At 41.5% G+C, this 17,638-nt stretch overlaps 1 protein-coding gene across 1 annotated transcript in view; it reads right to left on the reverse strand.

Moving 5' to 3' along the window:
* Positions 1–17,638, reverse strand: part of tg (thyroglobulin) — a 360,953-nt gene that overhangs the window by 225,208 nt on the left and 118,107 nt on the right. The window contains exons 26-27 of the mRNA XM_072246581.1: positions 14,371–14,568; positions 2,272–2,358 (exon numbers count right to left, since the gene is read on the reverse strand). Coding sequence (XP_072102682.1) covers positions 2,272–2,358; positions 14,371–14,568 — 285 coding nt within the window. The remainder of the gene's footprint in view (positions 1–2,271; positions 2,359–14,370; positions 14,569–17,638) is intronic.

Genomic DNA, 17,638 nt, shown 5'->3' on the forward strand with positions numbered 1-17,638 from the left:
GGGAGGAAGTGTAAGGACATGTGTAGCACTTGTTCCGCTTACAAGGATAAGTGCCAGGAGGGAGATCGGTGGGAAGGGATGGGGGGGACGACTGGACAATGGAGTCACATGGAGAGCGATTCCTGCGGAAGGCGGGGGGGGGGGGGGGAAGAGAGGGAAAGATATGCTTGGTGGTGGGATCCCGTTGGAGGTGGCGGAAATTACTGAGAATATGTTGGACCCGGAGGCTGGTGGGATGGTAGGTGAAGACAAGGGGAACCCTATTCCTAGTGGGGTGGCAGGAGGATGGGGTGAGAACAGATGTGTGTGAAATGGGAGAGATGTGTTTGAGAGCAGAGTTGATGGTGGAGGAAGAGTAGCCCCTTTCTTTAAAAAAGGAAGACACCTCCTTTGTTCTGGAATGAAAAGCTTCTTCCTGAGAGCAGATGCGGTGGAGACAGAGGAATTGCGAGAAGGGGATGGCATTTTTGCAAGAAACAGGGTGGGAAGAGGAATAGTCCTGGTAGCTGTGACAGTCCATAAGCTTATAGTAGACATCAGTAGATAAGCTGCCTCCAGAGATAGAGACAGAAAGATCAAGAAAGGGGAGGGAGGTGTCAGAAATGGACCAGGTAAACTTGAGGGCAGGGTGAAAGTTAGAGGCAAAGTTAATGAAGTCAACGAGCTCAGCATGCGTGCAGGAAGCAGCGCCAATACAGTCTTCGATGTAGTGAAGGAAAAGAGGGGGACAGATACCAGTGTAGGCTTGGAACATAGATTGTTCCACAAAGCCAACAAAAAGGCAGCCATAGCTGGGACCCATACAGGTGCCAGGCAAGTTCAGATCAGCTCAAAAATCCACACGTTTTGTCCTTCTATTTTATGCTTATATATTTTCATACTACCATTGTTTAAAATTTGTGAAAATGCAACAGAAATAAAGTGTCAATCCAAAAATATTTACATGATTATATTCTTAATGTTAATAGACTATGACAAATTACTCCAATGCATCTTCTGCTAAATGTCAATCTTTTGGAAAAATATTATATTATTTGTTAATTTATTTGTGTAAAATTACATTGTGTTATTGCCTGAGTTATATGTACTGCATTGTGCACCTTGGCCCAGAGGAACATTGTTTTGTTTGTTGGTGTACATGTATACAGTTCAATGAGAATAAACCTGAACTTAAACTTGAACAATGAGCAGCCAGATATCCAATGCAACAGCCACTGATCCATTGGATGCAAGCCAGTACCACACTTTCACTGAACTGCATCTTCGTGAGAATGAAGCAGATCTGATTATATAAATCAAACTGTTCAGTACAACTGTGAGCTGGAAGCTTTTCAGAATCATCCAAAACTCTATGAAAACTGAGCTCTGAATTAATTTTCACATTCAAGCTATTAAAGCTCAGTTGACTCTTCACTGAATCTGTCTTCATTGACCTTTTTGCCAACATATGCTTCTAAAAGGATCCACAAGTGTATATCAGAAACATTGCTTTTCCAACATTTTTTCCTCCCTTAAGGGATGTGACAGTGTGCACATACTGTTCTTCATTGTGATATATTCAAATTTGGAATTCAATGATGTATGGAATTATAAATGCAAATTCATGCCAGCCACTGCATATCACACTGCACTGTTGTTCCATGACATCCTCAGAATATTGGCTTTGCTGTCTCTTTGTCTGTGACTATTCAGTGATAGACTGTTCAATAAGATAGAGGCAACATCCTGTGGCCAGCTAATCCTTGGTCAGCTTTCCTGCAAGGCTCATTTCTAGAGCTGAGATAACAACTATCTTAAAAAAAATTACATCTCATGTTAGACTAAGCACCAATTCTTGAATATTCCTAGTTCCATTTTCAGACTTGACACTGTGAGTATTGTGCCAACCTTTCTGCTGTTTCTATCTGGATCATAGAAAGTGAGCTAGCCCCAGTCTGGTGGGTAGTGTTAATTTCTCAACCATCTGTTCATATTTTATTGTTGCTAATGGAAACTTAGTGCATGCCTTTTAGCTCAGCTTCTCCTATATTCTAATATGGCTACAATTTAAAAGTTAATTGTGTGTAAACTGTTTTGGTACATTTTGAGGCGATGAAATGGAAAGCAAAAATCCTTCATCCTTTCCTTTATTTAAAACTGAACACTGCTGAGTAATTAATAGATCAGGAAGTAATCACACAAATTTTTACTTACAGCCACTGAACTCCTGTCCTCCAATATTTGACGTGAGGTTCTTCCTTTGTGTGTTTGAATTAACACCACCACAAGCACCATCATTGAGTACAGATGCTGTCTGCCAGTCATCAACATTACAAAGTAGTACATCTGGATAACTGATCAGACCACAGAGGAGGGTACCTGCAAACCAATCATACACAATTATGTGCTACGAGTACCATGCTATCCCATTTCATTCAACCTAGTGTAACAGCAAAACAATTCCTGAACAATGGATGAAAGGGTAATGCTATTAACATAGAACAGCCATTGGAAGGGTCTCTTCTGTATCATTGGAGTTTAGATTCCCGCTATTGAAAGTGTATTTTCAGTGCAGAAAGGAAATATGCAGAAGCACAGAAACTGGATGTGTAGTTTTACAAATTAAACCATTCAAAGAAATGAACCTAATTCAATAGGCACATCTATTTATGTTACCTATACTAAATGACGATAGCTATTCATGCAAATTAACAGGAAACTAAGAGCGAGGATAAATCAATCATTTTCAAGTTGGCAAGCTATAAAAGTTTACATGGTTCAGGATTAATGCTGAAGCTTCAATCACTTACTATGATGTAGATGAATGGAAAAGTTAATCATGAGGGAACAGCTTTGGTAAGGTGAATTGATGAGTAGTGTAGATGGAATATAATGCTGAAAAATGTAAGGATATCTTCTTCAGCTGGAAGAATAGTAAAGGAGAATTTTAGACAGATCTAATCTTCACAGAATTTCAAATTTCCAAGGCTGGTACCTGCACAATCATTTTCCTCCATACAACTTACGCAACCAGCTGCCCCATAGAATTCTTCCTGCAGGCCAACAGGACATCGCAATTTTCCACATATTGCCCTACACTTGAGCTGTAGCCTTTGCTTGCACACCTATGTTGCATTAAACAGTCCAAGCCTGGCAGTCTATTCAAAAACATGGAAGAAATCAGCTCCTGTGGGACAGTTAAGTAATTGTCTTTTCTTTATTTATGTCAGATTGTATTTTTGATTGATTTTTTGTGTGCCTTTCAGTTCTGAAAAGAAAAAGAATATTCTAACTTTTTGAATGATATTTTATGTTTATTTTACTGGCCAGGAACTTATAGGCTGGTAAGGCTTCTATGGAGAGATGGTTAGGGGCAGTATTTACCTGCATTTGGAAAAGCATTAAAATATGGGGATAGTCAACTTGGCATTCTGCTGGGGAGGTCTTCTCTCACAAATTTGACTGATTTTTCAGAAAATGATGAAGATAATGAGGGTAGGCCAATAGATATTGCTATGTGGATTTTAGGAAAACATTTGAGAAGGTCCCTCACAGTGGGATGGTCCAGAAGATGAGGTCATATAAGATCCAAGGTGAGTTGGAACACTCGAGGAACTCAGATCAGGCAGCGTTAATGAAGAGAAACAGACATTTGCTGATTTGGATTGAGTCGCTTTACCGAACTGGAAAGATAAAGGTTCCTCCTCTCCATGTGCATATCCAATTGATTCTTAAGTGATACCACTGTACTTGCTAATTCTGGCATTTCATTCCACACATTTACCAGCTTGTGTGAGAAAAATATTCTCCCTCCAGTACATTTAAAATTTTTCCACCCCACCCTAAATCTATGTCTCCTAGTTTTGGGCTCCTTACCTTGTGGAAAAGGCCATTTTCATCCTCCTTCCTATTCCTCTCACAATTTTAAACACGACTATGAAAGGCTGCTTCTCATTCTCCTATGTTCCAAGGAATAAACACCTAGCCTGGCCAACCTCTACCTATAACTCAGGCAAGCCTTTCATCCTGACAATATCCTTGTAATTTTTTTCTGCAGTCTTTCCGGTTTAACAATATTTCCTATAACAGAGCGATCAAAACTCTGCACAGTACTCTGAGTACAGTTTCATCAACAACTTAACCTTCAACATAATGTCCTGTAATAACTCCTGTACTCTGATGAAGGCCAACATGCTAAACGACCTTCTCACCACGATATCCACCTGTGATGCGCTTCCAGTGAACAATACACTTCTAAATGATGTAAATGATGAATAATAGGGTCCCAACACCAATCCCCGTAGCACACCGTTAGTCACCAGTCTCCATTTTAGAAACAGACTTCAACCACATCTCTCCACTTCCTACCTCCAAGCCAATTTTGAATTAACCTAATGTGCTCTCCCTGCAATCCATGGGCCATAACCTCCCAAACCAGCCTACCATAGGGATCATGTGGAAGGCCTTGCTAAAGTCCAAAAAGACAGCATGATATGCCTTACACTCAGCTATCTTTTCTGTTACCTCTTCAAAGAACTAAAAGATCCATCAAACATGACTTCCCACACACAAATCTATGTTGACTGCTCCTAACCATATTCTGTCTATAGAAATTCTGGTAGATCTTGTCCCTCAGAATTCTTTTCAGCATCCTTCCTGCACTGCACTTGCACTCCTAGGTGCCTCTGTTCCATTACATTCCACAGTGCCCTACCATTCATAGTACAGTCCTACTCTGGTTTGATGTTCTTGAAACCTGTGTGTTTTAATACTGGGAGTAACATAGATACAAGCGATGAACTTAGGGCATGGGTCAGTACATGGAACTATGATGCTGTGGCCATTTCAGAAACTTGGTTTAAGAGGAGGTGCTTAATGTCCAGGGTTTCAATGTTTTAGAAGAAGATAGAGGGGGAGTAAAAAGAGGGAAGGGGAGTTGTGCTTCCAAGGAGACAAAATGGAGGGCACGTGCACTAGGTCTATATGGGTAGAACTCACAAATAAGGGTGCAATCACTCTGATGGGACTGTACTGCAGACCCCCAATAGGCACTAGGACATTGAAAACAGACATGCAGGCAGATTAAGGAAAGGTGTTAAAACAATGGGGCTGTTGGCATGGGAGACATCAACCTCTCTAGTATAAATTGAGACCTTCTGAGTGCAAGAGGATTAGATGAGGCAGAATGAGGCATCCAAGAGCATTTCTTAAATCAATATGTATTGTAGATGATGCAGGTAGAGGATGTGTACTGGGACCTGGTGTTGGGTAATAAGCCTTTTAAGGAGATTGATCTTTCAGTAGGTGAGCAGTTAGGGAACAGTGACCACAACTCCTTAAGTTTTAAGATAGCTATAGATAAGGATTGGGTAGCAGGGTGGGGATACATCTCTACCAAAGGAGGTGCAAGGGGCTTCTTCACTCTGCTCACTTGCAGGGTACCTGCCTATCCCCTCCAATCAGGGTCATGTGAAGCCATGGGAGCAGGTGATGGATGGTTATATGAGCAGCTGGTTCATATCGCAAGTCCCGGTTATGCAACCACTGACATCTGGCAGACAATCTCAAACATATTGATAATGGCTGGGGTCACTGACATTGCCAGAAGGAGGCAATAGCAAAGCATCTCTGTAGAAAACTTTACCAAGAACAATCATAGTCAAACGACATGGCATGTGATGATGATGACAACGATGATGGGTAAGAATAAATATGGACCTTGCGGGAAAGTATTAAATTGGAGCAGGGCAAATTACAAGAGCATTTGGCAGGAATTAGGGAGAGTTAATTGGGAACAGATATGTTTTGAACAATTCCTCATCTAACATATGGAGGGTTAGACCAACTGCACAGAGCACAGAATAGGTATATTCCTGTCAGAAGGAAGAACAAGTATGGCAAGGTAATAGAACTTGGATGTCAAGAGATGTGATGCATTTAATCAAGAAAAAGAAAAATTAAGTTTAGGAAGCTAGAAACAAATAGAACCCTTGAGGATTATAAAGAAGCCAGAAAAGAACGCAAAATGGGAATTAGGAAAACCACAAGGGGGCATGAAAAATCTTTGGCAAGTAGGATTAAAAAGAATCCCAAGGCATCCTATACATACATCAAGAGCAAGAGAATAATCAGGGAGTTAGAGACTACAGAATGTTGCTGCATAGAGAGATCTGGTAAACCTCACAAATGGGAAATAGAAATTTATTCTCAAGTTACTGCAGAAAGCAATATTGACTAAAAGGGTTCGTGTACAGATGTATTTTCTACCTCTGAAATAGGCATTGATAAATACACTCCTGGACTACGTACATAGTTTTGTTCTTTTTCAGCAGAGATAATCTTGATACTGGACACAGCTCAAATAAAATTCACAATGCTGAATTCTGGGATGAAGGCATAGTATTAAGAGGAGTGATTAAATAGTTGAGCCTAAACCCATACACGAGGAATTCTGCAGATGCTGGAAACTCAAGCAACACACATCAGTTGCTGGTGAACGCAGCAGGCCACACAGCATCTCTAGGAAGAGGTACAGTTGACGTTTCAGGCCGAGACCCTTCGTCAGGACTAACTGAAGGAAGAGTTAGTAAGAGATTTGAAAGTGGGAGGGGGAGGGGGAGATCCAAAATGATAGGAGAAGACAGGAGGGGGAGGGATGGAGCCAAGAGCTGGACAGGTGATTGGCAAAAGGGATATGAGAGGATCATGGGATAGGAGGCCCAGGGAGAAGGAAAAGGGGAAAGGGGGAAAAACCCAAAGAATGGGCGGGGGGAGAGGGGGAGAGGGGGAGAGGGGGAGAGGGGGAGAGGGGGAGAGGGGGAGAGGGGATGTGTGTATATAAATAAATAACGGATGGGGTATGAAGGGGAGGTGGGGCATTAGCGGAAGTTAGAGAAGTCAATGTTCATGTCACCAAGTTGGAGGCTACCCAGACGGAATATAAGGTGTTGCTTCTCCAACCTGAGTGTGACTTCATCTTGACAGTAGAGGAGGCCGTGGACAGACATATCAGAATGGGAATGGGATGTGGAATTAAAATGTGTGGCCACTGGGAAATCCTGCTTTTTCTGGCGACAGAGCGTAGGTGTTCAGCAAAACGATCTCCCAGTCTGTGTCGGGTCTCGCCAATATATAGAAGGTCACATCAGGAGAACCAGACGCAGTATATCACCCCAGCTAACTCACAGGTGAAGTGTCGCCTCACCTGGAAGGACTGTTTGGGGCCCTGAATGGTGGTAAGGGAGGAAGTGTAAGGGCATGTGTAGCACTTGTTCCACTTACAAGGATAAGTGCCAGGAGGGAGATCAGTGGGGAGGGATGGGGGGGACGAATGGACAAGGGAGTCGCGTAGGGAGCGATCCCTGCGGAATGCGGGGGTGGGGGAGGAGGGAAAGATGTGCTTAGTGGTGAGATCCTGTTGGAGGTGGCGGAAGTTACGGAGAATAATATGTTGGACCCGGAGGCTGGTGGGGTGGTAGGTGAGGACCAGGGGAACTCTATTCCTAGTGGGGTGGCGGGAGGATGGAGTGAGAGCAGATGTGCGTGAAATGGGGGAGATGTGTTTGAGAGCATAGTTGATGAGGGAGGAAGGGAAGCCCCTTTCTTTAAAAAAGGAGGACATCTTCCTTGTCCTGGAAAGAAAAGCCTCATCCTGAGAGCAGATGCGGCGGAGACGGAGGAATTGCGAGAAGGGGATGGCATTTTTGCAAGAGACAGGGTGAGAAGAGGAATAGTCCAGATAGCTGTGAAAGTCAGTAGGCTTATAGTAGACATCAGTAGATAAGCTGTCTCCAGAGACAGAGACAGAAAGATCTAGAAAAGGGAGGGAGGTGTTGGAAATGGACCAGGTAAACTTGAGGGGCAGGGTGAAAGCCTAAACCCATTGGCGTTTAGAAAAATGAAAGGAAATCTTATTAAAACATGTTGGATTCTGAGTATGTTTGATGGTGTGGATGAAGAAAATATTTTTCCTCTAGTGAAGTATAATATCAGAATTAGAACTAACACAGAGAAATGAGGAGGATTTTATTCTCTGAGATGGAACTCTTCATCCCAGAAAACAGTGGGAGTTTAAGTCAAGAGAGTCAAGAGTTATAATCATATAACCATATAACAATCACAGCATGGGAGCAGGCCATCTCAGCCCTTCTAGTCCATGCCGAACTCTTACTTTCACCTAGTCCCACCGACCCGCACTCAGCCCATAACCCTCCATTCCTTTCCTGTCCATATAGCTGTCCAATTTAACTTTAAACGACAACATCGAACCTGCCTCAACCACTTCTGCTGGAAGCTCGTTCCACACAGCTACCACTCTCTGAGTAAAGAAGTTCCCCCTCATATTACCCCTAAACTTTTGCCCTTTAACTCTCAACTCATGTCCTCTTGTTTGAATCTTCCCCACTCTCAATGGAAAAAGCCCATCCACATCAACTCTATCAATCCCCTTCATAATTTTAAACACCTCTATCAAGTCCCTCCTCAACCTTCTATGCTCCAAAGAATGAAGACCTAACTTGTTCAACCTTTCTCTGTAACTTAGGAGATGAAACCCAGGCAACATTTTAGTAAACCTCCTCTGTACTCTCTCAATTTTATTGACATCTTTCCTATAATTCGGTGACCAGAACTGTACACAATACTCCAAATTTGGCCTCAGCAATGCCCTATACAATTTCAACATTACATCCCAACTCCTATACTCAATGCTCTGATTAATAAAGGCCAGCAGACCAAAAGCTTTCTTCACCACCCTATCCACATGAGATTCCACCTTTAGGGAACTATGCACCATTATTCCTAGATCCCTCTGTCCTACAGCATTCTTCAATGCCCAACCATTTACCATGTATGTCCTATTTTGATTAGTCTTACCAAAATGTACATTTTTCAGCATTAAATTCCATCTGCCATCTTTCAGCCCACACTTCTAACTGGCATAAATCTCTCTGCAAGCTTTGAAAACATACCTCATCATCCACAATGCCACCTATCTTAGTATCATCTGCATACTTACTAATCTGATTTACCACCCCATCATCCAGATCATTAATGTATATGACAAACAACATTGGACCCAGTACAGATCCCTGAGGCACACCACTACACACCGTCCTCCAATCTGACACACAGTTATCCACCACTACTCTCTGGTGTCTCCCATCTAGCCACTGTTGAATCTATTTTATTACTTCCATATTAATGCCTAATGATTGAACCTTCCTAACTAACCTTCCATGTGGAACCTTGTCAAAGGCCTTACTGAAGTCCATATAGACAACATCCACCACTTTACCCTCGTCAACTTTCTTAGTAACCTCATCAAAAAATTCAATAAGATTTGTCGAACATGACCTTCCACGCACAAATCCATGTTGACTGTTCCTAATCAGACTGTCTATCCAGATAATTATATATATATATACACACACCATCTCTAAGAATACTTTCCATCAATTTACCCACCACTGACGTCAAATTCACAGGCCGATAATTGCCAGGTTTACTCTTAGAACCCTTTTTAAACAAGGGAACCACATGAGCAATACACCAATCCTCTGGCACCATCCCAGTTTCTAATGACATTTGAAATATTTCTGTCAGAGCCCCTGCTATTTCTACACTAACTTCCCTCAAGGTCCTTGGGAATATCTTGTCCAGACCCGGAGACTTATCCACTTTTATATTCCTTAAAAGAACCAGCACTTCCTCTTCTTTAATTGTCAAACTTTCCATAACTACCCTTCTTGTTTCCTCTACCTTACACAATTCAATATCCTTCTCCTTCATGAATAGTGAAGAAAAGAAATTGGTCAGAATCTCCCCCATCTCTTTTGGCTCCACACATAACTTTCCACTCTGATTCTCCAAGGGACCAATTTTATCCCTCACTATCCTTTTGCCACTAGCATAACTGTAGAAACCCTTTGGATTTATTTTCACCTTACTTGCCAAAGCAGCCTCGTATCTTCTTTTAGCTTTTCTAATTTCTTTAAGATTCTTTTTACATTCTTTATATTCCTCGAGTACCTCATTAACTCCAAGCTGCCTAAATTTATTGCCGATCCCTCTCTATTTTCCAAACCAAGTTTCCAATATCCCTTGAAAACCATGGCTCTCTCAAACTTTTAACCTTTCCTTTCAACCTAACAGGAACAAAGATTCTGAACCCTCAAAATTTCACCTTTAAATGACCTCCATTTCTCTATTACATCCTTCCCGTAAAACAAATTGTCCCAATCCACTGCTTCTAAATCCTTTCGCATCTCTTCAAAGTTAGCCTTTCTCCAATCAAAAATCTCAATCCTAGGTCCAGTCCTATCCTTCTCCATAATTACACTGAAACTAATGGTATTGTGATCATTTGACCCGAAGTGCTCCCCAACACATACCTCCATTCCTGCCCTGTCTCATTCCCTAACAGAAGGTCCAACACTGCCCCTTCTCTAGTTGGTACCTCTATGTATTGCTCCAAAAAAAACTATCTTGCACACATTTGACAAACTCCAAACCATCCAGCCCTTTTACGGAATGGGCTTCCCAGTCTATGTGTGGAAAATTAAAATCTCTCACAATCACAACCTTGTGCTTACTACAAATATCTGCTATCTCCTTACAGATTTGCTCCTCCAGTTCTCAGTCCCCATTAGGTGGTCTATAGTGCACCCTTATAAGCATCACAACACCTTTCCTATTCCTCAATTCCACCCAAATAGCCTCCCTAGACGAGTCCACTAATCTATCCTACCAGAGCACCGCTGTTATATTTTCTCTGACAAGCAATGCAACACCTCCCCCTCTTGCCCCTCTTATTCTATCACACCTGAAGCAATGAAATCCTGGAATAGACAGACAGACTTTATTGATCCTGAGGGAAATTGGGTTTCGTTACAGCTGCACCAATCAAGAATAGAGCATAAATATAGCAATACAAAAACCACAAACAATCAAACAACAATATGCAAACTATGCCAGATGGAAATAAGTCCAGGACCAGCCTAATGGCTCAGGGTGTCTGACCCTCCACAGGAGAAGCCAATTACACCCCTCCTGCAACCACGTTTCACTAATAGCTACAACATCATATTTCCAGGTTTCAATCCATACTCTAAGCTCATCCACCTTCCTTACAATGCTCCTAGCATTAAAATAGGTGACTGGTGATGGGTGACTGGCAGAAAAGTAAAGCTGAGGGCAAGATCAGAATGGCTGTAAACTTAATGAATGCAGAACAGCCACAAAAGGTCATATGTTTTCATCCTCCTCCTGTTTATTATGCTTTGTCATTTTCATACTCCCTTTTAAAATATTTTTTAAAAAGCAATAGGAATAGTATATTATTCCAAGAATAATCCCACAATTATTTTCTTGATGCTACAGACCAATGCAAATTACTTCAGTGACATCAGCAGCCAGAAATTTTCTGCACAATTATTAAGTTCTAGACCACATTCTTTCAGCATGCCTGAATTTTCCTGGAATAAATAAGCTGCAAGTTAATGCTTTGAAGTAGCAACTCTGAACTTCACTATCATTTGACTCTAATGCTCCCAGAATAGCTGATGACTTGAGCTGATGGCTGATTGTCTTATAAAACTGTATCGAGTCATTGAATATAGCATTAGTACAGGCCTTTCACCATAGCTTCTCATATTGACCATGCTAGTCCCATTTGCCCATGTTTGATCCATATCACTCTACGCCCCTCCTATCCATGTACTGATCCAGAGGATTTTGACTATTGTTATTGAACCTACCTCATCCACTTTCTCTAGCTGCTCATTCCGTATATGCAACCTCTTCATGACGAAGTTGCTGCTCAGGACTATTTAAGTCTTTCACCTCTTATCTTAAACCTATGACCTCTAGTTTTTAAACTCCTTTCATTAGAAAAAAAGACTGTGTTTACCCCATTTATCCCTCACACAATTTTATGGACCTCTAAGGTCATGCTTCTGTCTCCTATTCTGCCTAATCTTACCCTATAACTCAATTCTTTTAGTCTTGGCATCATCCTTACAAATCTTCTCTGCACTTTTTCTAGTTTGATGTCCTTCCTACAATAGGATGACCAAACTGTACCCAATTATCTAAATGCAATCTGAACAACATTTGGTACAACTACAATACAATGTCCCAAATCCTGTGTTTCATGTCCTGACCAATGAAGGCCATACCTCCTAACCTTCCAGGCTAGCCTGCCCTATGGAACCTCATCAAAGGCCTTCCTAAAGTCCATATAGATAGTGTCTACTATCCCACCCTTATTTATCTCTGTCACACTTGTAGCATCTGTATTCTGGAGCATCAAGCTGTCAGTCCTGTCCTTCTCTCAGCCACGTTTTTGTCAATGCAATAATATCCCAATCCCCAGAGCCAATCTACACCTTGCATTCATCCACTTTAGCCAATAAGCCTCCTGCATGGTAATAAATGCAATTTAAAGCATCAACATTTCCTTTCCTTTTACCATGCTTCAGCTATTTTGATTTTTAAACTCGCTGTTATCGGCTACAATATTTTTTCCAGACCCCTCAACTTTTCTATTCCACAGGGTTCCACATGCCTTGCCAATCTAGTTTAAAGCTTCTCAAGTAGCACTTGTAAATTTCTCTGCCTGGATATTGGTTCCCCTCCAGTTCAGATGCAAACCATCCCATTTGCAGAGTTTACCCCTTCCCAGAATCACAGCGATCTAAGAACCCGAATCCCTGTCCCCTACACCAGCTCCTCAGACAAGGATTCAGCCTGCCTATCATTCTATTCCTGCCTGCACTAGAACATTGCACTGGAAGTAATGCAGATATCACTACCTTTTAGTTCCTGCTTTTTAACTTCTTTCCTAACTCTCTATACTCACTCCATAGGACCTCATCACTTTTTCACCAATGTGTACAATATCCTCTAGTTATTTGACCCCTCTCTTGAGAATATTCTGTATCCACTCAAAAATATCCCTGACCTTGGCATCCATGAGGCAACACATCATCCTGGTGTTTCTTCTGTGGCCTCAGAATCTCCTGTCTGCCCCTTAACTGAGCAGTCTGCTGTCACTGGTGCTCTGACAGCACCCATTCCTGCTGAGCTTCAGAGCAAGTCACACATCCACAGACCTGAATACAGCTGCTGCCCACACCCCACCCCCAGCAGTATTCAAAAAGGTGGACCTGCTTGTGAGACGAATGGACACGGGAAAACTCTGCTGTATCTGCCACATTTCCCCCCCAACTACTGACAGTACCTTAAGCACGACCACCTCACTAACATTTCTATCTATGATTATCTTGGCGTGCTGAATGATCCTGAATGCATCCAACTCCAGTTCCTTAATATGGGTCAATCAAAATCTGCAGCTGGGTACATTTCCCACAATTTAGTCTTCAGGAATGCCACAAGTCTCCCACATTCTGCAGGAGCAGCACACCTACCCTAATATTAAGCTTACCTTACCAGCCTTGCCTGTACCTCTGATCAGAGTCACACCAGGAGTCAAAGCAGCACTTTCACTTAAATGTTAGCCTCACTCACAAAAAGATGCTCCAAAATGGACACTCAGCTAGAACCCGACTTCCTTTTCTTGGCTGATGTGCCTCACAATTACGCAATTGGAGAAGCTTCTTCAGCCCTGCTCTACCTTGGTTTTCTTTCCAATCATCCAGTCGCTAGTTCTCCATCCGCCTCGTAGGTCTAGAAGCACTACAGTGTACAATCTGGAACAGATCTCCAATGGTTTAAGTGCCATATACAATCTACCCAGTCTAGGATTTCACATTACGCAATGTAACAACCACTCTGAGCTCCAGGCTGTATAATGGCATATCCTATACTTTCCATATTCCATAATAGAATGTATCAATCAATCCAACAGCTCCCTGCCATGTAATCCCTTTGCAGTAAAATTTATTTCAAAAACTTTCCCTTTTAAAACATAGAACCCTATGAGCTTGATTACTATTTAGGTATTTTGTCATTTATAGTAACTTTGTCCGTACTGCTGCTGCAAAACCACAAATTACATGACATTGGTCAGTGACAATAAACCGGATTCTGATTCTGAATCTGATCTCTCCATATAATGTGGTATCCAGTCCAGGAGATATCCCCTTCTAATGTAGTAACAAGGATTGAAGCCCTTTAATTTTTTAAAGTGTATCATCTAAGACAGCTGAAGACATCTTTAGTGCAGCAATGAAGGTTTCAGGGAATAGAAAGCCACAGACCAAGTGCTGGTAAATGAGAATAGTACGGACCAGTGATTAATAGTTAATATGTCAGTCCAAAGGTCTTGTTTATATGCTGTATCACACTTTTCTATATGACTGTAACCAATGACTGCAGAAAATTAATATTGCCCGTTGCAATATTTCTTCGAAATCTTTTGAGTTGTTGTACCTCTGTCAAGCGACAACTGACTCAACACGAATCCATCACAGCACTGCTCCTTCCCACAGGAATGCCGACAGAAATGATGTACGTTTGTTAAGCTTGATGCATTTGCAGAAAATGCGATAGCCTTGTATACTCCTGTATTTACATTACGATAATCTGTCCGCACAAAGGTCTTGTGAAATGAAGTGGTGAATTCTTGACCTAGAGAAAATTAAGAACAAAACATTGAATTTTGCAGTACAGGAGAAGACTACTTAGTTTATTGCTCCTGCGCCAGTTTTTCAAAACTGCACAATTGATAGCTTATCCGTCTATTTTCCTGTGGCTCCAATTTTCTGTTCTTCAACTCACTTTTGAAAAATAAACATTGAATTTCTTTTCACATGGCTTTCAAGCTGAGCATTCCAGGTTATGACACAAAATATACACAGACTAATATCAAATCATTCAACCTCAATAGATCTGTTTGTTCAAGAATCTGCTTAGAGGGAACAAACACTACATGAGACTCTACTCAATGTTGAGACAATTAAGTTCAGAAGTTATTGTCTGTGTAATTTGATAAGCTAATGAGGATAAACACGAGAAAATCTACAGATGCTGGAAATTCAAGCAACACACACAAAATGCTGGTGGAACGCAGGAAGAAGTACAGTTGACGTTTCGGGCCAAGACACTTCGTCAGGATTCGTCAGCTACTGAGGGTGATCACCTTCATATAGTACAGTACCCAGTCCAGGTGATAACCTCCATCTCCCATTTCAATAGATTTTTCCCATGTAAAGTTATGTCTAATGTTAAAGCTCTATCCTTGATATGACAGAGAAGTGAGGTATCATTCAAAGGAAGAGTTCAAACTCACTGCGTAATGGGGACCTTCCACTTTCTCATAGGGGAATTCGATGACACTATAGAGAGCAAGTGACTGCTATGAGATGTTTAAACACACCAAATTTCCCAAAGATTTTTCTTTTCCCGAAGTTGTTAAAACTAGAGTTTCTCACCTGGGAGTCAGAGTGGTACAGCATACAAACCTGGCCTAAGGCCTACCATCTCCACGTGAACCATTTTGCCCATTTACATTCAATCCCATTTATCCACAGTAGATCCCGTCAGACAGCACAGTAGTATAGCAGTTAACATAAAACTATGACAGCAGCAACAAAGTGGGTTCAAGTCCTGTCACTCTCTACAAGGAGTTTGTACATTGTCCCTATGACCTTCTGGTTTTCCTCTGGACACCTTGGTTTCCTCTCACATTCCAAAGATGTACAGATTGGTAGGTTAGTTGGTCACATAGGTATAATTGGGTGGCATGAGCTCATTGGGCCAGAAGAACCTGTTACGATGCTGCATCCCTAAATAAAAGAGTCCATATCTTTCTATGCCTTGCCTCCCCTAGTGTGTATATAAACATCTCTTAAACATAATAATCTGACTAATAATTATCACCTCCTTGGCAGCATATTCCAGGTATCAACTATTCTTTTTGTAAAACCTTACTCCTCAGAACTCATTCAAAAACCTTCCCTCTCACTTTAACTATGCGCCCTTTTATTTTAGATATCCCTTTGAAGGAAAATGAATTTTGACTCAATATCTATGCCCCTCATAATCTTATATACTTCTTTCAGATCACTGCCTTCATCCATCTCCATTGTTCCCTCTCAAATTAGTGAGACAGGATAGCCACTTCACAGAGACATGCTTATTGTCCCTGATCCATTACTGCCTTTCCAAGTATACACGAGTCCTGTCCTTTTGATATATTCCAAAAACGTTCTCTCCACTGACGTAAGGCTCAGGACCTACAGTTATGTATCTCAACCCTGCTGCCATAGCTGTCCCCCGGTCTTCTGTTATCTTGCCTATGGCTGACAAAGATGTAAAAATCACTGTTAAGGGCCCAGCAATATCCTCCTTTGTTTCCCATCCATTCTGGGATAGAACACATATAGCCCTGGGTACTTATGCACCTTGATATGTTCCATGAGCTCTAATAGCTCCACCATTTTAACATGGTTTTCTCCAGAGTACCAATGTATACTACCACCTCTGGACTAATTATCCTACCATTCCTTCACCCAGGTGAATACAGATAACTAATATTCATTTAGGTTCTAGCGACCACTCTTCTCTTGGCTCCACAAATAGGTTAGCCTGTTAGTCCCCATTACAAACCCACAGGTTTCGTTTACTGTGGACTGTCACTTTAAAAGAGTGCTTCAGTGAGGCAGGATTATGATGTTGTTCACTGACTGACGCGCAGCTTGTTTACCTTTAAAAACAAGGACACAGACAGTCACAGTCGGGGGGGGGGGGGGGGGTGCGGGAGAACCTGGAAAGGGTAGCAGCTCCGGCTTGTCGAAGCTGGGGACTCGGAACTCCGCTATACCCACAAGGGTGGGTTGATTATCGATCCAGTGCTCATCGAATGTGTGGCTGTCACTTCATATAATCCATAGGAGTGGATTAAGGAATGTCCTGTGGACCCACTCGAAGTTAACCCTTGCCTGGTTATGTTATGTGGTAACTCCTTTAAGACGACATCCCTGTGACAGACCATTCTGGTGGTAATTCGTATGTGGATTTGTAACAGCTCAACGGAAGATCTTCAACAACTGATATTTATTAATTACCATTGTGGAACCTGTGGAATTTGACGTAATTGCCTTCTCCTTACATTTATCCTGGACTAAAAATATCTCTCTCTTACGATTTATTCTGTGGATGAACTGAACTTTCATACTTTACCATCTCAAGATTTTAAGCCTTATTCCCCCAAGCTCAATAGTTTGGGAGTTATATTTACACACACACACCTTAACTTTTGTTTATCTTGGTTAAGTTGTTATATTATAAGTAGATACTAATAAAGATAGTAGTTTTAACATCAAAACCAGATTCTATTGCTGCCAGTTTATTTCTAAACTGTTACAGTTTGTAACAGTCCCGAAGGGAACTCATTTTTCCTTCTACCAGTTCACTCCTAATATAGAATGACCTGGGGCTCTTATTCTCACTTAGCAAGGATACTTCATTGCCTTTTTTTTCGCTTTCCAAATTTCTTTCTTAAATGTTCTTCTGCACCTTCCCAAAATCCCACTTTGTCTGATCCCAGCAGATTTTTTTTTTAAGTCTTAAATTTGTTGCCATATAATCACCAATACCAAATTCACATGATCACAAAAGTGAGTATTTGTTCTGAATCTTGAACCTTCATTGGTTTAAAACAAACTGTGAGCATGCAGTTAAAAGACTGGACAATATT

The sequence above is a fragment of the Mobula birostris genome, chromosome 1, assembly GCF_030028105.1.
Source record: "Mobula birostris isolate sMobBir1 chromosome 1, sMobBir1.hap1, whole genome shotgun sequence".
Lineage (NCBI taxonomy): Eukaryota > Metazoa > Chordata > Chondrichthyes > Myliobatiformes > Myliobatidae > Mobula > Mobula birostris.